Source organism: Mixophyes fleayi, chromosome 3, assembly GCF_038048845.1.
Source record: "Mixophyes fleayi isolate aMixFle1 chromosome 3, aMixFle1.hap1, whole genome shotgun sequence".
Classification (NCBI taxonomy): domain Eukaryota; kingdom Metazoa; phylum Chordata; class Amphibia; order Anura; family Limnodynastidae; genus Mixophyes; species Mixophyes fleayi.
Window position 1 is genome coordinate 335415126 of NC_134404.1, and position 25417 is coordinate 335440542.

General features: G+C 44.9%; 1 protein-coding gene across 1 annotated transcript in view; it reads right to left on the minus strand.

Moving 5' to 3' along the window:
• The window catches only part of WDR26 (WD repeat domain 26), a 41535-nt gene that overhangs the window by 1573 nt on the left and 14545 nt on the right, over positions 1-25417 (minus strand). Inside the window, exons 4-14 of the mRNA XM_075204324.1 lie at positions 20475-20546; positions 17130-17266; positions 15542-15639; positions 14854-15010; positions 14082-14220; positions 11065-11205; positions 9931-10050; positions 9236-9381; positions 8327-8405; positions 7729-7858; positions 3048-3233 (exon numbers count right to left, since the gene is read on the minus strand). Of these exons, the coding sequence (XP_075060425.1) occupies positions 3048-3233; positions 7729-7858; positions 8327-8405; positions 9236-9381; positions 9931-10050; positions 11065-11205; positions 14082-14220; positions 14854-15010; positions 15542-15639; positions 17130-17266; positions 20475-20546 (1405 nt within the window). The remainder of the gene's footprint in view (positions 1-3047; positions 3234-7728; positions 7859-8326; positions 8406-9235; positions 9382-9930; positions 10051-11064; positions 11206-14081; positions 14221-14853; positions 15011-15541; positions 15640-17129; positions 17267-20474; positions 20547-25417) is intronic.

The window sequence follows — 25417 nt, forward strand, 5'->3', positions numbered from 1 at the left end:
GGTGTGTGGTGTGTGTGTGGTGTGTGGTGTGTGTGTGGGGTGTGTGTGTGTGGGGTGTGTGTGTGTGGGGTGTGTGTGTGTGGGGTGTGTGTGTGGGGTGTGTGTGTGGGGTGTGTGTGTGTGTGGGGTGTGTGTGTGTGGGGTGTGTGTGTGTGGGGTGTGTGTGTGTGGGGTGTGTGTGTGTGGGGTGTGTGTGTGTGGGGTGTGTGTGTGTGGGGTGTGTGTGTGTGGGGTGTGTGTGTGTGGGGTGTGTGTGTGTGGGGTGTGTGTGTGTGTGTGTGGGGTGTGTGTGTGTGGGGTGTGTGTGTGTGGGGTGTGTGTGTGGGGTGTGTGTGTGTGGGGTGTGTGTGTGTGGGGTGTGTGTGTGTGGGGTGTGTGTGTGTGGGGTGTGTGTGTGTGGGGTGTGTGTGTGTGGGGTGTGTGTGTGTGGGGTGTGTGTGTGTGGGGTGTGTGTGTGTGGGGTGTGTGTGTGTGTGGTGTGTGTGTGGTGTGTGTGTGTGTGGTGTGTGTGTGGTGTGTGTGTGTGTGGTGTGTGTGTGGTGTGTGTGTGGTGTGTGTGTGGTGTGTGTGGTGTGTGTGTGTGGTGTGTGTGTGGTGTGGTGTGGTGTGTGTGTGGTGTGGTGTGGTGTGTGTGTGGTGTGTGTGTGGTGTGTGTGTGTGTGTGTGGTGTGTGTGTGTGTGTGGTGTGTGTGTGTGTGTTGTGTGTGTGTGTGTGGTGTGTGTGTGTGTGTGTGGTGTGTGTGTGTGTGGTGTGTGTGTGTGTGGTGTGTGTGTGTGTGGTGTGTGTGTGTGTGGTGTGTGTGTGTGTGGTGTGTGTGTGTGGGGTGTGTGTGTGTGGGGTGTGTGTGTGTGGGGTGTGTGTGTGTGGGGTGTGTGTGTGTGGGGTGTGTGTGTGTGGGGTGTGTGTGTGTGGGGTGTGTGTGTGTGGGGTGTGTGTGTGTGGGGTGTGTGTGTGTGGGGTGTGTGTGTGTGGGGTGTGTGTGTGTGGGGTGTGTGTGTGGGGTGTGTGTGTGGGGTGTGTGTGTGGGGTGTGTGTGTGTGGGGTGTGTGTGTGGGGTATGTGTGGGGTGTGTGTGGGGTGTGTGTGTGGTGTGTGTGTGGGGTGTGTGTGTGGGGTGTGTGTGTGGGGTGTGTGTGTGGTGTGTGTGGTGTGTGTGGTGTGTGTGTATATTAGGGAATTTAGACTGTAAGCTCCAATGGGGTAGGGACTGATGTGAATGAGCTCTCTGTACAGCACTGCGGAATCAGTGGCGCTATATAAATAAATGGTGATGATGATAATGGATGTCAGACACAGGTTAACGCCATTAGTATATTTCAGTGTGACCTTATAGGAAGCTGATCCTATCATTCAGCTCAGGTGGGCAGATCCGTCCATTTGCTGCCCAGGGAAAGCAAATGAATCATTTTGGGGTGCTCAGTATTTAGAGGCATATCCGAAAATATGCCAGGGTGAATAATTTCTGTCCCTGGCATTAAGCTTTGGAGCTTGTTATGTAATCTGGCCAGTCTACCAACAGTGCAGGTAAGGTCTGCTCACCTACAGTTAATGCTTTTACACAATGCAAATTTGTATTCTTTAACGTTTTGCCATTTTAGACTTTTAAAAGGTGGTATTCACCCTGTACCTGAGCAGTTTCCCCTAATCCTCCCCCTCAACCCCTCACTTCTGCTCTCTTCCCAATTATTAAACGCCTTCCTTCATAGTCCTTTGATATACACATGTGGAAGCTGTACAATGTATGCTATAGTGACTACTCCTATACCAGTCCCATGACATCGCCATATGATGTGTATTTATGTTTTAGGACACTTATTGCCCACACTAAAACGTTCTAAAATACAAGAAAAAACCTTCACATTTTATTTTCTTCTACATCATGGAATCACAATGGATTTGAGAATTTTTACTGTTGGTCAACACAAACAAAAATACCTGATAATTTATAACAAGTAACAATGGAGAGAATGACGAGTGAATTCACCTAGAACAGTTTGTCTTCCAAAAATGAGGATCTGAGCAAGGACACTCGGGGCGGCACCGAGAGGTACAGAGACCAACTAGGATGAGACCGTAGCCCGGGCACGTCACAGATCTGCTCTTCAGGAATAAAATCTCACCTAGCCAGAAAGCATTTGGGGGCCCACATATCAAGTGAATGAAGATCCTATGGTTTGGGGAGACTAAGATTACTCTTTAAGCCTGAAATCTAGGTGCTATGTCCAGTGCGAGCTCAACACTGCACATCATCCCTACAACGGAGCTTGGTGGCAGCAGGATAATGTCACGGGGAAGATTCTCTGCTTCAGGGGCTGGAAACTCAATTCAAGGGCAATAATGGCTGGAGCAACTTCTAGACAAATGCTGGCCTGCTGCAGTCTGGAAAAGACCCAAGACGTGACCCAAAGCATACAGTAAAAAGCCGTATTGGACTGCTCACCTGAGAGTCCATCAATAGGGTAAAGATGGGTGAAGACTGCAGAGTGGGTATAGAGGCCGTCCAAATAGTCTGACGGCTGGAATTGCAGAAAGTGCTCCTACCAAGTAATACAACACAAGGGCTGAGGGGATATTTGTGTAATCAATTCATATTTTGTGTTTTTTAAATCATCTAAGAAAAAGTGTTTTCACATTAATGTGTTTTGCACCAATCAGTGGTGAAAGGGATAAATATGCCCGTTAACTCCATGATGTAGAAAAAAAATAAAGTGCAAAATTAATACTTCTTGTAGCCACTGTATTTGCATGTTTCTCTTCTGTAGTCATTCTACACAGGCAGAGGGTGCTGTGCAATGGGATTCCTGACAGGAGTTGTGTTGTGTACAGGAAAACACTCCCCGCCCTCCATAAGTATCTCAAATTACTTATCTGTGGTAAGGACCTAAAACTTAAACATATATAGGATTTAAAGCCGTTATTAGCAGCTCTTATATACATGATCCTTTAAGGAAATCAGAGTGTGAGGTATTGTCCATACCAGGATACTACAGTGACTGAGGTAGCTGGTCCCGCTGTCAAGACAAAATCTAATATGCAACAGAATTACCTTCAAACTCCTGGTTTTCTACGTAAGGTGCTGGTCCCCATATCCTAACGGTACCGTCGTCAGACGCACTGGCCATCAGCGAGGGAATCTGCGGGTTCCAACTTACACAGTTCACCGTGCGCGTGTGTCCGGTCAGCTCCGCAATGGGCAGCTCGCTGCGCTTGTGCCAGACGTATACTTTATGATCTGTGCCGAGACAGGAACACAGAATAATGAAACAGGACGGTTACACGGAGGCGATACTCTGTCACAGATACTATCTCACTTCACCATTATTATTAGACTTATATACAGGTAATAGAGATATGCCTAACGGTATATATTACCATCTGTACAATATTTATATATGTACCTCATACTGCTAGCTGGTGAGGGGTTAATATAGAGTTGGCAGCAATATTGGGCAATTGACCTTATATATAGCAGGGTGCATGGACTGCAACGCCCAATAAATAATGATCAAATCATTATTGGGTGGGTTGGCGGATGTGGTCGGAAGACGACGCCTCTTCAATTATATGTGCGGCCATCGTCCAACCGGACCCAGTGACTCTGAAAGTGATCAGACTGCTTGTGCTGCGCACTCACTGCATCTCCAAGTTTCCCCCTTATGTATGCGGCCAAACTGGACACCAGTCCTGTCTCCTGCCACTAAGCCTGAGCAGCATAAAAATAAATAAAAAATAAAATAAAATCAGGGGGGGTATTTTTTTAATTTAACATAAATCACTGTGGCAGACGACAAGATGGTTGTTGGTATTTACAATTTTCCCCTTCCTAGGCTGCTGTTAAGGATTTAGGATTCTGGACTACCATGGCAACCACAGTCATACAGCACATGATGAAGTGAGCAGAGGCGCTTTAGAATGTCTCTCTGAGCTCTGTCTGACACACACACACACACACACACACACACACACCCCCCCCCCCCCCCCCGACCTTCACAGAACAGGCCGAGACACGATCTGGCAGAAATTTTTGTTTGCTAAGCAGAGATGATTTGAAAAGGAGAGACTGATTTTCAGCAGGATAGCTAACAACACTATCAATTTAAAGAAGTATAAAATAAGTCGGTTTTCTGCTTTAATGGAATTCATGACGACACTTGTCAATTTTTTGGGGAATAAAACTTCACGTGGAAAGGTTTTATAAATGAACCTCATCAGTTATACCGTACCAATCAGTATACCTTTACTCCTAGTCACTTTAGCAAAAACTGAGGAATCCACAGGAGAGGAGGGGCATAGTAGGGGAGGAGAGCAAAGATCTACTAGTAAAGACCTCTGGACCCACTACTATGCCCCAATATCTCGCAGTGTCCCCCAATGGCAGGAAAAAGAAAAATATGCTACAAGCTATTAAACAAACCTCACGCAAATAAAAGCTGCAGAGAGCTGTAGTACACCCCCAGTAAACCTTACCCTATCAGTCACCCAGCTGGGCGCACACACCACTAGTACCAGGCTACACCAGCATGGCGCACACACCACTAGTACCAAGCTACACCAGCATGGCGCGCACACACACCACTAGTACCAGGCTACACCAGCATGGCACACACACACACACACCACTAGTACCAGGCTACACCAGCATGGCACACACACACACACACCACTAGTACCAGGCTACACCAGCATGGCACACACACACACACACACCACTAGTACCAAGCTACACCAGCATGGCGCGCACACACACACCACTAGTACCAAGCTACACCAGCATGGCGCGCACACACACCACTAGTACCAGGCTACACCAGCATGGCACACACACCACTAGTACCAGGCTACACCAGCATGGCGCGCACACACACCACTAGTACCAGGCTACACCAGCATGGCACACACACACCACTAGTACCAGGCTACACCAGCATGGCTGGCGCGCGCACGCACACACACACACCACTAGTACCAAGCTACACCAGCATGGCGCGCGTGCACACACACACACACCACTAGTACCAGGCTACACCAGCATGGCGCACACACACCACTAGTACCAGGCTACACCAGCATGGCACGCGCGCACACCCCCCACTAGTACCAGGCTACACCAGCATGGCACGCGCACACACCCCCCACTAGTACCAGGCTACACCAGCATGGCACGCGCACACACCCCCCACTAGTACCAGGCTACACCAGCATGGCACGCGCGCACACCCCCCCACTCGTACCAGGCTACACCAGCATGGCACGCGCGCACACCCCCCCACTCGTACCAGGCTGTACCAGGCTACACCAGCATGGCACGCGCGCACACCCCCCCACTCGTACCAGGCTACACCAGCATGGCACGCGCGCACACCCCCCCCCCACTCGTACCAGGCTACACCAGCATGGCACGCGCGCACACCCCCCACTAGTACCAGGCTACACCAGCATGGAACGCGCACACACCCCCCCACTCGTACCAGGCTACACCAGCATGGCACGCGCGCACACCCCCCACTAGTACCAGGCTACACCAGCATGGCACGCACACACACACCCCCCACTAGTACCAGGCTACACCAGCATGGCACACACACCCCCCACTAGTACCAGGCTACACCAGCATGGCACGCGCGCACACCCCCCACTAGTACCAGGCTACACCAGCATGGCACGCGCACACACACCCCCCACTAGTACCAGGCTACACCAGCATGGCACGCGCACACACACCCCCCACTAGTACCAGGCTACACCAGCATGGCACGCGCGTGCACACACACACACCCCCCCACTAGTACCAGGCTACACCAGCATGGCGCACACACCACTAGTACCAGGCTACACCAGCATGGCACGCGCACACACACCCCCCACTAGTACCAGGCTACACCAGCATGGCGTGCACACACACACCCCCCACTAGTACCAGGCTACACCAGCATGGCGTGCACACACACACCCCCCACTAGTACCAGGCTACACCAGCATGGCGCACACACCCATTAGTACCAGGCTACACCAGCATGGCGCACACACACCACTAGTACCAGGCTACACCAGCTGGGCACACACACACACACCCCACTAGTACCAGGCTACACCAGCATGGCGCACACACACACCCCCCACTAGTACCAGGCTACACCAGCATGGAGCGCACACACACCCCCCCCACTAGTACCAGGCTACACCAGCATGGAGCGCACACACACCCCCCCCACTAGTACCAGGCTACACCAGCATGGAGCGCACACACACCCCCCCCCACTAGTACCAGGCTACACCAGCATGGCGCACACACACACACCACTAGGAGCAGGCTACATCAGCTGGGCACACACACCACTAGTACCAGGCTACATCAGCTGGGCACACACACCACTAGTACCAGGCTACATCAGCTGGGCACACACACCACTAGTACCAGGCTACATCAGCTGGGCACACACACCACTAGTACCAGGCTACATCAGCTGGGCACACACACCACTAGTACCAGGCTACACCAGCATGGCGCACACACCACTAGTACCAGGCTACACCAGCATGGCGCACACACCACTAGTACCAGGCTACACCAGCATGGCGCACACACACACCACTAGTACCAGGCTACACCAGCATGGCACACACACACACCACTAGTACCAGGCTACACCAGCATGGCACACACACCACTAGTACCAGGCTACACCAGCTGGGCGCACAGGGGCAGATCCTTCTTCTCAGACCAAGCACCAAGATCATTGTCACCTTCTAATATGTCTGATAAAAGATCCACCTGACTTGATGGGATCAGTATCAGACACCAGGCAGCAAGACCATGAGCATGACCTTCCATCTGATATCCGAGAGACACGGACCTGCCCAACACTCACACGTACTAATTATATATTTGCAGAACGTTCTGCAGCCAAATCACAGAAATCATTTGGTCATGTTGATGCAATTAATTTACAATGTCTCAGAAAAGGACTAAAACAGCCTAAAATCCTTCGTTTCTATGTCTGTACAATCTATGGAGCTTTTCTTTTGAAAGAATAGATCATTTCCTCTTTTACATTACAATTTAACATTTTACTGTTTTGGTTCTTCGATTGAAACAAACCATTGTACAATCCCTTGTAAGTTGCCACAACTAATGGAATTACAGACCAAACTACAAACAAGTCATTCTAAATGAGGAAAAGTGTGAATATATAGAGCAGTTGGATGATAGACTGGACATATATTGTGATTGGTTTGTACTTGTCATTACATCCTTTTCTCCAAGGGGAATGTAGAGAGTGGTTTAGATTAGACTCCTCCTAGGAAGCAGGACACAATCCCACATGCCTCTTCCCTTATAGGCACCCTGCTCCTGCTCGGTATTCCACTAGCCCAGCAAGGAGACAAACAAGATGAACAGATCATTCCTGGGTGGGCTGCTGTCCCCCCCCCCTCCCCCCTCGTGTCACCCCAAAAAGTATAAGGACCCACAGCCCCGCAGATAGGGGTAAGCAATTCCCATTTTGGGAGCAGGCGAAACCACTGGTATTTTGCAACAAATACTAGTAAAGAACAAGGGAAAAGCCTGGGCTGCCAGGAGAACATGGATATACACGGGAGAGGAGGGGGAGTCTCTTCCCCATAGTGTCCGTCTCCTAAGAGGAATGAAGTAGAACCCATTGTCTGTCTGACTATTAAATATATAAATTGTAATATTTATTGAACATAGAAAGTGTAGGTGGCATTACCTTCACTGCCGCTAGCGATGAAGTCCTCGTTGTGACCACCAAAGCACGAGTGTATTGTGTAGAAGCCCTGTGTCACACCTTGATATTTTCTCACTAAAACTCTGTCTTGCAAGTCCCATAAATGAACACCCTGAAGGTAAGAGAGAAATGCAGATAAACATTACAAAAGTCCCCCATCATTACATTCAGAGGATGTACGCAGCCAAATAATGTAGTCCACAAACTGGCATTAGTTACTTTTTAAAAAAAAACATACCAAACAAAATAAATAAGTCATAATGTACTTAAAAACAAACACATAATTCTAGCCATTAAAGGCGACGGTGATTAGAAACCTGGGCTGGAAGATTCATCACATCCCAAGGAGCGGATGGTGGAAGGTAGACGGCCCTTTCAGAGGTAACAGAACTGCGGGACATTTAATGGCTGAGAAAACGCTTAAAAAGGTTTCACTGTGCTATAAACCTTAGTGTCACCTAAACTCTACCCACTGGCTCATATATATTTTTCAGTTTTGCTATTGAAAAGCCACAAGGAGGATTAAGCCCAGAGTTACATTTTTGTCCCCCTCCCCCAATAACAACAGAGCAGAGATTACCTGAGTAGCTACATTTAACAACGCTAGTCTTCCATTTTTTGATATTGTGAATGACATGATAGGATGGTCTTCTTGCACTCTGAAAGAGACCAACAGAAAACAGGGTTAGGGGTTTCAGAGTCACTCTGTACCACACACACACACACTTGGAATATGAATTCTAATTCTGTCATGCTTGTTAAAGAACCCCCCCCCCAGCAATATAAATATTGGAGAGGAATGTATAAAAGATAGTATATGACTTTACCTAGTCTGTAAGATGAGGTTGGTCAGTCTGCTTGTAGTGCTAACCATTTAGTTAAGCTCCACTGTTTGCCTTCCCCACCAGTCAGCAATCTACAGGATGCCACAAATACCTCCTTTGCCTAACATTCAGGCAGCACAGTTACACGTGACGCACATGCTGCGATTCAGCTGCTCAGCGTGACTGCAGGACAATAGAATCTCTATCCAATCAGGTCCTACTCGGGTCCCAGTGACAGCCGTCATTGTGAACCAATCGCCTGACATCGCAGCATGTGCTCACCACATTAGTTTCCCAACCCTCTCTCAAACTAATAAATATTTATTTTTCTTTTAGGATTCCTAAATAGTCTGCGTAATTAAATCCTGATAGCATGACATGATCAAGAAGTCAAAAATGAACACTCCTATAAGCTAGATACACATCTCAACACAATTAAAATAAGGAAACAAACATCCACGACAGGTGATGGGTGGGGACTGTACATGACAAATATTAAGACTGAACGACCAGAGAGGACTTTCCTAAGTAAAGGTCTGAAGTCTTCCTAAAAGTACCTTCCTGCCTCACCTTCCGAATGCTCTGCACACACAGAATATGCAGCGTTCCCATATTACTCTGCGCTGGCAATACACCCAGAAACAGAATAATAAGACATCTCTCACATGTTTCTATCTGTGAGGTCCTCGAAGTTATAGCCCCGGATCCGCTGGTGCGTGTCTGATGCCAGGACAGTCTTGCCATCACTCAGGCACCACAGACACTGCACTCTAACGCCTTCCCAGGAGTCCAGCAGATTGCCATCTAGGTCCTGTAGAAAGACAAACAAATGAGCAGTGGCAAGTACAAGGAAGGGTACAGTGCCAATGTGCTGTTATTCAACTCTGTGATAGGCTTCAATTTATGAGAAAATTATAAAAGGGAAACAATAGGTTTTATTACATATTAACCTTGGCCTGGTGCCATCAGGAAGAATGACACAGGAGCTGCATATGTCTGCGTGGAGGAAGCTTAAAGAAAAGTCCACCCTCTTGGAGATGTTTATGGAGGGGGGGGGGGTGTATATTTTCCCATTGTATCCTATTCTTTACAAGATAGACTAGTAGCCACAGTATTGTTGGTGTATGCCAAGCCCCCAAAGGTGGTCAAAGTCAATGATACTGGGTTCAGGTGTACACGGAGGACTCATTTCTTCTGTGGCTTTTCAGTGTGGGGGGACTGGTGTATAAGACAAGATGCACTCATGTGAGATACCCTTTACCTCTGAAACATCTCTACAGCTATGCATCTCTCGGCATCTACTTCACAAAGAACAGTCATGTAAGTCTGCATTTACTAGGGGAATAAGAGCATATCATACACATTGGTAGAACTGTCCCCGCTGGCCACCAGTCACGAAGCGTTTCCCGTCGGGATTCCAGGCCACACTCGTCAAACTGTCTTCATGAGATTGGCTCATTTTTGTCCTCAACTCACCAGTCTGAAAAAAAAAAACGATTCCAAACATGTCTTTAAATGAATGTATAGGCAACAGTAAAGTATACACACATTCTCCCATGTCTCATAACACACATAAAACAAGACACACACACACAGGGAACAGAGATCTGGCTCTATAACTAAAGTAGTAAAATTGAGTAATGTGGAAGAAACAGAGAAACTTTTCCCAGAACATCAATTTCAGGTGAGTTTACTTATCTTTCAATGTGTCTCTATTACTGACCGAGGGCAGCCATTTTTATGGCGACCAAATTGAACTCAGGACTATGAAAATAGCTCACCCACTATGGCTACTGCATTGGGGACAAATTTGTTTGCTAATTGATTACTGCTGTACACCGGTCCACTTTGACCATTGCATGAGAAGCAATGTTTCTTTTTAAAATACTAAAATGCCTTATTAGTGTCCTTTCCCCCATTTGCAAAAAAAAAAAAAAAGTCAAATAGTAAACATTTCTGAAACTAACAGCTAGCATGATATTTATCAGGCCTGAGATTTAACATGGAATGAGAAGATGCATTAACATTACCCATGGCTTTGCATTATTGTTTTTTTAATTTAAAAATAAATATTTTTTTACCAAATCGTTCTAAAAAAAATAATCTATAAGTACAGAAAGAACATTCTGTGACCGTGCCTGCTGAACACAGCAATAAACCCCCAATGTAACGCACCACCCATACTCGTTGTCTTTCCAGATAAGGACGTCTCCATAACTGCAGAGAGAAGCTCTTTACTCTCTTACCAGCCATGTGTAAGGAGCGACGGAGGGTGCGAGAGAGCAGACATAGGGCAAGCCCTCATCTCTGGTACAGAAACAGATAGAACATAAGAACATTTCACATTCCCAATTCCTGCACATATACAGAAAGGTTTCTGTGGTTAGTGTCCCTTTATAGGAACAAACAATAGCTGTGTACTCCAGCCTCAGACAGACATCTGACAAGGGCGATACAGCGGAGGTTCTGCAGCATTATTGTGAGTGGACCTTACTTGTACATTCCACAGCCAGAGCTCCGAGCAGTCATCTGGACCGCAAGCAACAAGGTAGTTGTCGTCCGGGCTCCAGGCTAGGTAGGAAACGCCGTAAGCGTGACCTTCTAACGTCTTCAGTAACTTGAGCTGGTGTGTGTCCTGGGGAATGAAAACAAACAATCATTTAATCTGCTGAACAGATAGAGGACCCAGCATGAAGATTTAGTGAGTACTTCAGTCACTGAACGGTGCTACATTTCAATGTTACTACATTACCCTTTTGGTGTCTCAGTTCAGTCTACTGACCTGTCTGTTCCTGGTCTATGAGGGCCAGGTCAACTTACTGCACTGGCTTCCAAATAAAGGCCCGTGCAGCAGTCTGCAGGTCCGATGATCCATCCACCAGCCCTTTTCTATAGCTTTATTTATTTCAATGGTTAACGGACACACAATTCTACAGCAACACCGAGGATGGGGGGGGGGGGGGGTTGATGGCCAAGACTGCAGCACAGCCATATCCTCAGCTGGGCTCCATGGGGGGCACAGGTTCCCCATCAGGCCCCAGTCACTGAAAAACTACAGTACGGCCAGCTTCAAAATACTGAGGTCTCCACTAATTAGTACCAGAGCTTTTGCCAGGGACTCCTGCTAATGCCGTACAGCAGTTTCCTATTCTGAGTGACCAGAGCAGCCCCCTGGTGGTCAACAGTATATAAATTAACCCCTAATGAAAGATAAAAGTATCATCATGTTAATGAACCCAAGAGCATCTACATTATAAATAGATATAGGTGAAATCCTGTCTTCCCAACCATGACACCCACACCATCCACCACCAGTATTCTCCCCCTACCGTACCCACGCAGAGTAATGAAACCCACAACACAACTACAGCAACCAAGATCACCGCCCCCTGGAGATTATTCTCACCGCAGATTCCTGATTAACCACACACACCATCCTGGGCCAATATAAAATAAATGGATTTTAACTTCACTTTTTTTTTTTCTTTCAGAATGGCCATTATTGAGGGGTGGAAGCCCCCAACTATAGGTTTACATTAGTGTGTAGAAGAACCATCACAGGAATGAGGCCTAAACCAATGTATATCAAACCCTTGAAAAACGGCTGAGTCACCAAAGTGTAAAAATATGCACAACTGTCTAGCAGTGAAAGGGTTCATGGACATTTTAGGGTTAAATATGCAATATATACATACGCTCAGAGTCTTTCTGCAAATACAACCCCTGACCGGTATTATGCTAAAAACTATCCAACCAAGTACAACTTTGTGTTGCAGAGTCTTCATTTTTACTGTGCAAGGCTTACGCCCAATGTTAGCGGTTTGAACAAGTTCAAAAAGATTGTGGAAAATTCATTTGCGGACATAAATTAACACAGAAGAAATACAATAGATGGAAGACACAACAACAAAGCACACGGCACACTATTAGGCCCACTCACAGCGTAAGAATGCAGGAGAGGTGGAGATGAAAACCTCACTAGGAGGGAACACGGACACCTAATATACCTAGGCAGAAATTATCAGGATCTACAGCTTTGTCCAATTATGGGCCCCTCCTATAACACAACTCATTCCTATATGATTAGAGAGTACAATTAACATTCCTATCCAGTTACAGGTCTCCTGGAAAGGAACACTGACCTCTTTCATAACGCTGTAATTAACCACTTAGTGACTTACTTAGCACATTTTACTGTTGTGCAAGATGCACAAACTGGAGCTGCGATTGCTCAGTAGGCGACGGCCCTGATCCTCCCTGATAGCATCAGAGTAACCACAAGCAGATCACAGGAAGTGCGGGTTACAACCCAAAGACACAAAATCGGCGGAAAAGTTCAACAGTTCAGATGTCCCAACTAAATACTCCAATATAAAGTAAAGACTTAGCATAAGTGTTTGTGTAAGACAGGCCATTCGGATTTATCCTTCACCATCTGAAGTCACCATCTGTAATCGCCTGCCGCATTATCGGCAGGTGGGAAGAGGTCTCCTCTTGAGAGCTGCCAGTGGTGCATTGTCCTGCAGAAGGTGAACGCAGCTTACTCCAACCACTGAATAATGATGTACAGCTCACCATAAGGAAGGCTCTGTTCATACTCACTGGATGGACAATTGCTCAGGGTCCACCCGGTGACTATAGACAAAGAGGGAGGGTGGATTTACCGAACCTTCTAAAAAGGAATAAAGTGTGGGTATTGTACATAGCAATCAATCATTTATCTAGTAGACTCTAGAACAGTGTTTCTCAATGCCAGTCCTCAGGACCCCCTAGCAGGGCATGTTTTCCATATCTCCTTACTGGATCACAGGTGTATTCATTACTGACTGACACAGTGTAGCAGGTGGTATAATTATTTCGCTGGTCACCTGGCAATCCAGCACTGTTAGTGGGTCCTGAGGACTGGAGTTGAGAAACACTGCTCTAGAAAATTATAGCTGGAGTCTGATTGGTTGCTATGGGTAACAACTACACTTTTCCTTTTTAAAAGGTTTGATAAATCCACCCTCTCCCCCTTTGTCTATACTGGGTGGACCCTGAACAACTTGTACTCTGTCCGTCCTGTAAGTACAGACGGAACGTTCCTTATGGTGATCTCAATAGTGATGAGATCTAATAGTATGGAAATCCAGTATAAACGGCTCTATGTAGAAAGAAAATGCAAACACACACACACACAGCTGTAGATAATTTATAGCAGGTCAGTCTTTCAATTGGAGCAATTTAGAGAAAAAAAAGAAAAAAGAAAAAAATAAATAAATAAAAAAAAAAGACAAAAGGAACACACAAACTTACACTATAAGGGCGTTTTCAGCCTTCAAAAGTGTGATAAGAAAAAAAAATAAAAAATCAACAGATGACCGAAGAGAAGAGAAAAAGGCCGCTGTGACCAGGCCCTGACACCAGTAGTTTACACTGCACAAGTATTGACTCGGTTACTGCCAACATGACCTTAATGTCATCAGGATGTCACAAACACAATATAATTTAAGGTTATAAAGTAATACTTACTGGATCCACCTGCCAGATAATAACAGTGGTGTCTTTTGATCCTGTTGCTAGTTTAGTGCCGTCGTTGGAGAACTTACAGAACCAGACTTCATTGCAGTGCTCTGTAAGGACCTGCTGGGTGAAGCATGGAAACTGCTTCCTGGAAGGGACAGTAAGTGAGAGGAGGGTTAAAAATCAGGAACCGGTGACCCCCATGTGACATTATTCCATAACACTTTAATATAGAACGATTTTATAAAGCGAAGAGAGTATATTGTAATCCTCTGCTCTCCACCCAATGACATCCGTGTAGCTGTGTTTATGATGCAGGAAGAGGGGTGAACGTTACATATGAGCAGGAAACAGACAGCAGAACCAACGCTTCTGTACCTCCATAGTGCTCATGCACACAGCCAGGGAACACAGGTCTATGCTATTACCAGTTTACCATTTTTCTATCCAGTAACGGATTAATACTACATGGTAAACAGGACAAACCTGCAGTGTCTGTTTTAAGGAGTCTGTCAGACTGTAGGTGTCAGTGACAATCAGAACCTCCTGTCAATCATTCCATCTCTACCCGACCTGAACAAGTCTCACAACTTAGTAGAAATTACTGCTGGTGCCGCCTTTTTTTGGACAAATCTATCAATTACAGTGGATGCACATCTATCCAGGCTACTTAAAACAAATCCTACTGGCTCTTAGATCTCGCTGCCTGAACCCAGAATTCTACATCAATTTTGTCGCCCTTATCGCACAGAAAACAGGCAGCCAACAGGACGTCACTCACCTACTGCACACGTGATCAATAAGCAGGGAGACAGAGTCCAGACTATTGTCAAGCTTTGTATTGTGGTAGAGGCACCGGTCTCGCTGCAGCTCCACCGCTTGACGCAGCAGCGTCTGCAGACGTCTGGGAGGCAGCATCACCGATGGCGGCAGGTATGCTTTGGAGAAAAGACTACATTAAAATATGAATAGAAAGAGCCACGCAACCACCTTCATTAACCAAACCAATGCAAACAAATCACACTGAGCAGCAAACACTGCAAATATACAAACGTCAAATAATAATAAAAAAATTGAAGATTTGAATTTGTGCTTAAAAATGAACTTCTGTAGTGAACGGTCACTGGCTTAAATTTAGGCCAACTGCTATTGGTTGGACAGGCTTCTTTTCAAACTATTTGAATTTGTACAAAACAGATGTGGCATAAGGAGATGGGAGAGGGAAGACAAACCCCACTAAATCAGAAAGTTTGTGACTGTTTTTTAAAAAGGAAAATGACAAATGGAACAAAAAAAAAAAAAAAAAAAAATAAAAAAAAAAATCGAAGAGTAGAGAGTGTAAGAAAGTGCAACTTTCATATTAGTGTACATACGATTGTATTTTACTGTACCCCAAGTAGAACATGTGACTGTGGATAACTAAAGAGATTGTATAAGAGGTCTGACAGAGGAGAGTGGGAAATACTTACTCTGGAGTTTATCGAGTAGTTTCGATCGAGACACTGTCCCTTTACCCTCCCATTCTGCCTTCGCACGCAGGTCTTCCGCATGACTACACATTAAATACCTGGCATAACAATACATAAATCAATAGTGTACGAATTGTCTAGAGAACAAACAGTACTTTCTCACTTATTCCACAATGGATTTGGTTTTGACTATGTAATGTCTGCTGCGCTCCGATGTGTCTTTCCTTTAACAGGTCAATTAAAGGGCCGGTCTCTTGTCATTTTACTGCGTTACTATGTAATACTATATACAAGACATTATGCAGTAAAGAGAAAAAAAACTGAACTGGTGATAGGGATGACGGAGTCTATGTTAAGGGGGGGGACCTATGTTTGCAGTACAATCCTCAATGCAGATTTGTCAAGGATCACATGAGAGCACAGAAGGAGATACACATGTGAATGAATGTGAGAACTCACTGGACACACAGAGCAGCAATCAGTAGCAGTACTGTCACATATAGAACATATCCTGTGGTTCATTTGCTGCAATTACTTGTAACATTACATAACACTGAGGTCTGGCTCTGCCACCAGATTTCTGTGCGATTGGATCTTTAAACATTAGTGCCACAGTAGTGGATTATCAAGCATATTGTGGCAATGTGGCACCAAGAGGAACGACCTGAACATGTCACACTTGTGCGTATCCCGTTTATCAAATGCGATCATATCCAGACTCGCACCCAATGGTGGTCAGCGATCAATCTGGTTGGGTGTAGATCGTTTTGTGCCCGAAAATGACCAAACTTGCTAATAAATATGCATGAGTATGGTAAGCTAGGTCAATGGGTAAAGTTGTAAAATCTGAATGCCACATGTTAAAGAAATGACAGATACAATCCATTTAGACACCAGTGGCTGACCAGGTGGTCCTCGCTGCACAATGGACTGTTATAGACCGCTAACTGCTTCCTTTGCAAACTATTAAAATATGTCAACAATTGGGATACACAGGTACTCAGACATCTTTAAAACTGAAAGTGTTTGTTTGTGACTGGTGCACTTTAAAAAAAAAAAACATGTGGAACAATCCAGCTCATAAGAGCCTATTGATATATTTGCCTCTCTGAAATTGCGTTGCCTAATCTGAAATATTTTAAGAAATCTATTCGATACCACCAAGTATGACCAACATTATACAGGCTGCTCAAGGTGAAAGGCTGTATAGGATTTACTTTGGTGGTTCCAAAAAGACTGCTGGTAAAATACAGCAGACTCTGTACCCACAAGGATCGCAATAAACTAGAAGTTTCTCAAGAAGTTTATTTTTACAACTTACATTTTGCAAATTTCAACAATTTTACATGCAAAGAACAAAGATGATGGGGATTAAGAAGGGTCCACATAAATTAAGCATGAGACCTTTGCGTTCAAGAGGTTACTATCTTCACTCCAAAATATTACAGATTTGGTGGAACTCCGCCTCATACTTCAGGATTGCGGTGGCAGAATTCAGCTTTTTGTGCTTTTTAGGGACAGTGCCCCATGTTTGGCAGAGGCTCAGTGTCTAGAGCAATCCACAGAATCACAGACAGGAAACACTTACCCACTGAGCACGTGAATTCTCTCCGTATTGTATTTCAATGGAGTCAGCTCACAGCGCAAGACCTGCAGAGCTTCCAGGACCTTGCCGTCTTCCAAGTACTCCAGGTACTTCTGCTGCAAGAGCAGGAACTTCATCCTCTGCAAGAGTCACAAGCACACCGTATATAGTCACATCATCATTTATTTATATAGCGCCACTAATTCCGCAGCGCTGTACAGAGAACTCACATCAGTCCCTGATCCATTGGGGCTTACAGTCTACATTGACAGACACACACACAGGCTATGGTCAATTTAATAGCAGCCAATTAACCTACTAAAATTTTTTTGGAGTGTGGGAGGAAATCGGAGCACCTGGAGGAAATCCACGCACACACAGGGAGAACATACAAACTCCTCACAGATAAGGCCATGGTCGGGAATTGAACTCATGACCCCAGCGCTGTGAGGCAGAAGTGCTAACCACTGAGCCACCGGCACGCGTGGCCCATTCCACTATGCACATTATAGTCAATCTATTCTCTGCACCAGTTGTCCATCATTAGGACCCAGCTACATTTCTCAGACAGGAGACACAAAGCAGTCTATGGTGCATGAACAGGCTGCATTCTCAGGAATATTAGTTCAGCCATAAAATGGCCGCCCCCACTGTATGCACTTGCAAAACATATACATGGTAAAATAACCTGGGCAATCCTATGGTTTCCTGTGAGGTATTTAAGTAGCAGTATAGAACTAAAATACAGCAAGTTTCGTTATATAAACTAGTAACACCCACATATAAGGACTGTATATATCTACAAGAACTTCTTTACACTAAAGATACCAGGATGACATTGTGGATTAAGGTTCTATGAGATGCATGCCACATTTTCTGTCTGTAAGCCTATTAAGATCAGAAATTAGCTTTACGTAGGACATGCTAAATATAGTCTTACAAGGGAATTGTATAAAGGCTGTAAGTAAGCTTAGAGGAGGGGTGTTGTGTCCATCGCCCCTCTTAATGTTCTCATGTTCAGATCACACAATGCAACCTAGCCCTTCACCGAGAGGATCACCCTACAGGACTAAAGACAACGGGAGATACAGGAAGTATGCTGCAAAACAAAGTATAAAGGAACATTACCCAGCAAGAGAGTAACATACTGAGTCTACTCAGAGGAACTTAATCAAAGTTCTGTTACAGGGCTTTCCCCAGCATTTACAATTGGGGCATCTCATTAATACAAACAGTTATAAATAAAAATATATGTAAGTATGAAACCTATTATCAGGACAGCTCAGGACATGAAGGGGTCTGGATAAGGTTCACATTATTTGGAACAGCCTGTCTAAAATAAAAGTTATTCCTCTGGAATCCATCTCCTCATTAGAATAGTTTAGCAGCGCTCCGCCCTGTACGAAGAGGCACGAGGGGAGCACGTCTGTGTATAGAGGACATTACTATTGAACAGAAGTGGCACTTTTCTCCTCTTCCTGGATACTATAATGATATAATCCTGCTCTACACCGCTGGAACAGACTGTGAAAGAGGTTGGTACGGACTGCAGAGTACAATGTGTGATGGTGGAAAGTGTAATAAGTGAATGGGGTGGTTACATGTGTCCCCTGCAGTTCTCTTCTAGTTCCCTGTATCCTCCAAAACGTCTTTAGGCACAGAGTGTCCTCTGAGTAACAGGGGTCATTAAAAGGTTTACAATATGTAACAAAACAAAAAAAAAAACACACAAGAGAAAGCACCTTATGACATTCAGAAATATGTCATAGGTTTATAATGCCCCAAGAACCAAGGTACTTGACATTAATCTGGTTTTACCATGGGTGTGTATATCATGCATGTACATCTATTATAATCCTATAATAACTGAGCTCACTATTCGGTAGATCACCATCCTTTCTCTCTGCCTACAGCTCCTCACACAGTGCTTCTGTCAAGGTTCAGACTAGTTACTCCTCAGCTTTGGGGGTAAACTTATGACATCGTTGGGAGGGTAAGAATATGATTGTACCTCAGGCCCCCAAACGTGACAGAACAATCAAAGAGGTGACAACCTATCACTTGTGCACATTTGAGCCAATATATGGAAACTTTTTACATTTAGATTTGTGAATTATACAAGAGGTCTTCATACAGTATTGCCCTTACATTTTAGGCTAAAATTAATTGGAGTGGACAGTTTTGTTTGTAACTTAGCTAATCAATATGTAAAAAACCTTTACACCTAGAAGGAAGAAAACCCTACAATAAGGTTGGGTACACACTACAGTATATTCAGCCGATTGTAGGGCCAATCAAATGATAACTGACCCTTCAGCCCGACATCACATTAGTGCGTACGCTCCAACATTGAACAATTATCGCTCCAAAGCTCATCGTATCGTTTCATTTGATTTTTAAACCAGACCAGCAGTGCAGTCAGATCTCCATAGAGTTTACAGTCGATCTTTTCAGCAGATGGTTATGACGGATGAAGAGCACAGATCTGGCGGTAAATCGTGACGTACACATGAATCTGCTGATCTGGACTCTGTTGTTGGTAAAATAGTTAATGATATCACATTGGGAGAAGTATTCTGTAGTGTGTACCTAGCTTTAGTCACAATAAAAGTATTGTAGGAGGTGGACTGGCAATACAGAGATAACTTTCATATATAGCATCAGATAGAGGCAATTTTACTACACAGTGTCCTACAGACTTCATGACTCTACATACATATGTACTGCAGTTATGTATGCGTTTACAAACCGCTTTCTTAACATACGTTTGACAAAACAGGAAGGTCTCAAAATATATAAGTGCCTCTTATGCCATTGCCCGTGGTAAGTTTTAGCTGCACAGATGTGCGTCAGACAGTTAAACGGAAAACAAAGAGCAAAGATAAAAAACAGACATCAGCGCAAATCATTGTGACGTGATACAATGACTACTGTACACATCCATGTACACAGGCTTAGCCTTCATTAGAATGCATCCTACAACACAGAATTTTAACACCAGTATTTTTTTATTTTTTTTTATAAAAGTCAATACCAAGTATACTAGATAGCCAGCCATCATCTATATATATATCTATATATAAGACTACCTAGCACTAGGTACACCATTGTGTTCCCAGCTTGTACAATGTGTTCCCCGCTGTACGGTAGAATTCGTCGCCTGGCTGATCAGCACACATTGATCAGATGATTATCACACTTTTTTATAGACATTAATGTTTGGAGCTAATGTTTTTTTCCTCCATCTGGAGTTTAGAGAATCTTTAATGGGAATCGTTTTACAAAAAGTACATTATATATCAAAATAAACCACACTGATTGCCGTGAACACAGGCGGACTGTACTCACCCGAATGACGTCTGCAGTGGGGCAGGATGATGTGTGCTCACCCGCTGAGCCCCCGGGGGCTGGACGACACGACTGTAAAACAGATTAAGCAATCAGGATTAAATATGTCAAACGTTTCCGACATAAACATAGGCTCTGTGTCACCTAGAGCCAGAGGAGGCTGGAACCATTCACACGTAGGATCTGGATGATCCACTACCTCTTCCCTAAAGTCTACACGAGAGAGATATCATCAGTCTAAAGTGCCCCTGCTACACACAAGTTATTTTGGGGCTGAATAGATCTTCATGGAAAGCAGCCAATCAATGAACAAGAATCCAGCGTTTTATGGGTAAAATGGTCCTTCGCGACCTAATAGGCGGCATTTTCAGGACTATAGTTTGAGCCCACAATCTAGCTGCTTCCAAGTTACGTAGGTGATATTCTGTCATCATTAACAGATGTCATAGTATAGAAAGTGGTGTACCAGCAGAGCCTTCACGTCACAACAGACACACAATCATTAAACCAACACAAAGCCACTTCATTCACATCAATTAAACACAGAAACAAAGCTGCAGGGTGACCACAGTAATTGAAGACTATACCTCAGGGCTGCTCGTTAGCCACCGATCTATGGTATCATCACTAGTTTGTATGTATAAATTGCTCATGGATTACACAGGAAGAGCTTTGTGCTACTTAGATGTGAATTGCTATAGAACATAATTACAATATAAAACCCATTTATAACATACATAGTGCTCCAAGTGGCCAGATATGTGCTAGTATGATTTACAAGCACTTTTGCTCTACCAGCTTTCCTTACAGAGCAAATAACCATTATTATGTATATAGCACCAGTCATATTCTAGTGCGTGCAGAGAATATGTAATCATACACATCAGTCCCTGCCCCACTGGGGTTTACATTCTAAATCCCAGAAGTCAGTTAATGTTTCTGCAGGTTCTTGGAGTGTGGGAGGAAACAGGAGCACCCAGAGTAAACTCAGGCAAACACAAGGAGAACAGACTCACAGCCATGGTCAGAATTGAACACATGACCCAGGCGCTGTGAGTCAGTAATGCTAATCACTGCACTGATCATAACGGACACCGCTCCCTTATCTGTCCACAGTGTAAGAGTGGCGGCCATATTCTTGTAGCACATATCTTTTTCCGGCTAGATCAGGCCTGGCCAACCTTCAGGCCATACTGCACTTGGCCCTCTGGTCAGGGTTGTCCCCCTGGAGTGGTGACCCGGGGGTGACAGAATGTCACAGATGCACTGCCCACCATGTTTCAGGCACTTTTGCACTTCTTACCACTTTTATTTTACATAAATTGCTCCTGCTGCCGTAGCCTTCTGGGTGGGTGGAAGAATTTTATACCTGCCCGGCCATTAGGATGGGCCGTATCCACTCAGTACAATTTGTTGTCAGTTCTTGCTAGTCAACTTTAGTTTTATAGGGATTTAGGGGGTGCAGTTGGCACTTATGAGCTCTAATACCCCAACAATCTAGGTGGAGGTGGTTCTGAGGTTCCGAGCACTGGGTGAAGCTTTGGTGGATCCCAGGGCACAAAAATCCCCTAAAAAAGGGTACCCTTGCCCCCTAAGGGACCTTTCGGTCTTGTAGATCAGGAACAGAGGGACCCTTTCTCTTCTGAGGAGAGCTTGAAGTTCCGCTCCATTGTGATGTTTTTGGGGTTTTTTTTGCACTTGGACATAAAAGCACTGATCCTGCGCCAAAAAGGCCAGGTCAACCTGTGGCTCTTCAAGTGCTGTGGAACTACAATTCCCAGCTACTGGCTGACCTTCAGCTGGCCAGGATGCTGGGGCTTGTAGTTTCACAGAACCCGAGGAGCTACAGGTTGTCCAGGTTTGGGCTAGATAAATACATCATTGAATCTAATGGTTATACTCTATATACAGAACAATCCTAGAATTGCTTATCTGCTTCTCTATACTGATAATTACAATTTTATTTGGGTTAGGAGATATATCTATATAAATTAGTTATTTTCTTTTAATTCTACGATAAGGACCATATACTGTGTTTCCCCTGTTGCTGTTCAGTATGTGGTGAATGTAAGCTAGCAGGACTATGTGGGTGTACAGCCGCTTAGTATTCACACAGCCACGGATAGTTTGACAGCAGAGTCTGTTTCATTACCAGCAGTGCGACCAGCCCACAACATGACAGAACATAGTCACTGGCTACTGGTATAAATGTAAGTATATAAGAGATGTGGGAACATTAGTGACATAAGGGAAAGGTGAAGTAACAAAGGAGATATGAGGGAGAGGTACACAGGGCCCCAGTTTATTAACAAGCCCTACGCAACACTTCAGTCAATTCACATATTTTTAAATACTTCTATTAACTACTGATTCCAAGGGACAAAGGCCGATCTCCCCAGAAAAGTCTACCTTTGAGGTTTCTGCAGAGTGCTCGTTCACCTCCCTCCCAAAGTTACCTGTATCGCAAGGTCAAAACATTACTTTAAGTGCTCATTTTCTCTGTAGAAAGTGAACATACTGAAAGCTTTCCACAGCCGCAAGCAGTCTCTACTCCGGGTAACAGGAGGAGGCAACAGGCATGATTGATTAAGGAGGGGATAGTCCCTTTAACAGAACTAAAAAAGGTTCTATTACTGAAAAGCTTTACAACAGTTAGAGGCTTCTCATCACAAAGAACGTAAACAGGCTCTGTGTAATTCTACAAATCCCCACAAGCACAAGAGAATTGCAGTCTGGAGGCCTCCTACTGAAGCAGTTATGTGTCATAGTCTCAGATTACACTGAAGACAAAAGATACAGCCACTTGCACTGCAGACCAAAGGAGCCAGAGGAAATTAAACAGTTAGCAGTGCCAGACCACAAGAGCCGTCACATAGTAACAGTACAATCCATACAGGGGTCTGACTGCACTTGTTTATTTGTTATGGTTACAGCGGAGACGCCCCTTTAAGCTCTGCAGCTGACAAACATCTGTATTGTTACCTCACTTCCCGTGTCGGCCCCCCATCCCCCATATTCATGGATCAAACAAATCAGCCAAAGGCAGCAGTCAGCTGATACCCAGATTCACAACAACAAACGTCATAGGAAAGCAGAAACCCTGCTGAACAGCTACTAGGATGGATTGTAAGACAGGACATGAACATAGGAAACCAGGGTCCATGTATCAGTCAGGTCAAAGCCACGTCTGATTTATATTCCCAGAAGTCAAACGTTTCAGTGCTCTCGTTTCTATCCAGTCCTGCGACATGTTACAGTAACCCCGGGAGATACTCAAGGGGACAAAAGGGTAATAGATCTACGTGCGGAGAGTTGTTTTTAGACAAAGGGGTCATTGATCCCTAAAAAGAAAAACACAGTATTGCACACAAGCTTCATAAAAGGACCACTAAAGTGTAGATACACAGATTTCCCTCCCCCCCTTTGCTCTGTAGCCCAATAGGCTGAACTTTATACCAGAAAGTGGGGAGCACACTGCTGGCAACAATCACATTTTCAGTGTGCGGCAATCATAATTCTGCACGACAGTCCAATGTACCCTCCCGCCCCCCCCCCCCAAATGAAAATGTAAGAGCTGCCAACTACATTTCCAGATAAATAGATTCAGGAGCAAAACACAGGACCTGGTTAGCCCAGGAGAGAGCAGAGTCCAATCCATTGGTTATGTGTCATGCACGGTCCCAGATCAGCTTCCATAAGGCCACCAGGAGAGCTGGTAGTTATACAGAAAGTCGGCCCTCTTATGGGTATAACGCAGCCCGATTACTACACTCAGGAGGAAAGTCACCCCCGTGCCAGATTCATCTATACTGGAGGCAGCAAGTCGGGAGAGAACACAGCACAGTGCTCCTTATTGGAGAAAAGGGGGTCTAGGATTAATTGTCAAATGCAGAAGGCACTATGTAATAAGCAACAAGGCACGATGGCTTACTGGCTAGCACTTCTGCCTTACAGCACTGGGGTCATGAGTTCAATTTCCGACTATGGCCTCATCTGTGAGGAGTTTTTATGCTCTCCCCGTGTTTGCATGGGTTTCCTCCGGGTGCTCCAGTTTCCTCCCACACTCCACAAACATACTGGTAGGTTAATTGGCTGCTATTAAAGTTTGACCCTAATCTCTCTCTCTCTCTGTGTGTATCTTAGGGAATTTAGACTAAGCTCCAATAGGACAGGGACTGATATGATTGAGTTCTCTGTACAGCGCTGCGGAATCAGCGGCGCTATATAAATAAATGGTGATGATGATGAAGGCTGGCATAATGGAGAAGCCACACAGCCTAAAAAGGGCTTAAAACTAAATGAATATAGGTCAGGCTATGAAGACATTTTACATATGTAATTGTGAAAATGAATTTGGCTTGGCTGTGTATAGGGGGGGGTCACAGAGTTTGGACTAGTTGGTTAAGGTCAGCTTATTAATGTTAAGACATGTACTTTCACAGTAGTTGATGAATTTAAAAACGGCCATTTAAATTAGTATTGGAAAACAGCAAATACTTCAGGGCACTATCCCAATACCAGCCTGTTTACCTCAATGTAACACTTGCGTGAAGTAGCAGGTCATTGGTTATGGGCAGGGGTTATCTGGATGCCACATCTCTATGCCCATGTCGCTCATGACACAGAATGTGTTTAGCAGGGGCAAAAAAAAAAAAAACGGATTCGGAAACGTATCGCGAGGTAAAAGTCTAGCGACTGAGCAGAGACCCAAGAACCGCACATTGTACCCAAGACCCACACCCAGTAAAAGAAATATCATATGCATGTCAAGGGTACGGATACACCATTTTGTCTATGCATTTCTTTGGTGATCACAACATTTACTTCAAAACCCCCCTTTTAAGCACTGTGCCCTTCCCATGAAGAACGGACTCAAGTGTAACCATCTACAAATGGGGATAAAACGCGGATGACATGGAGACCTTATGGCACACACACATACA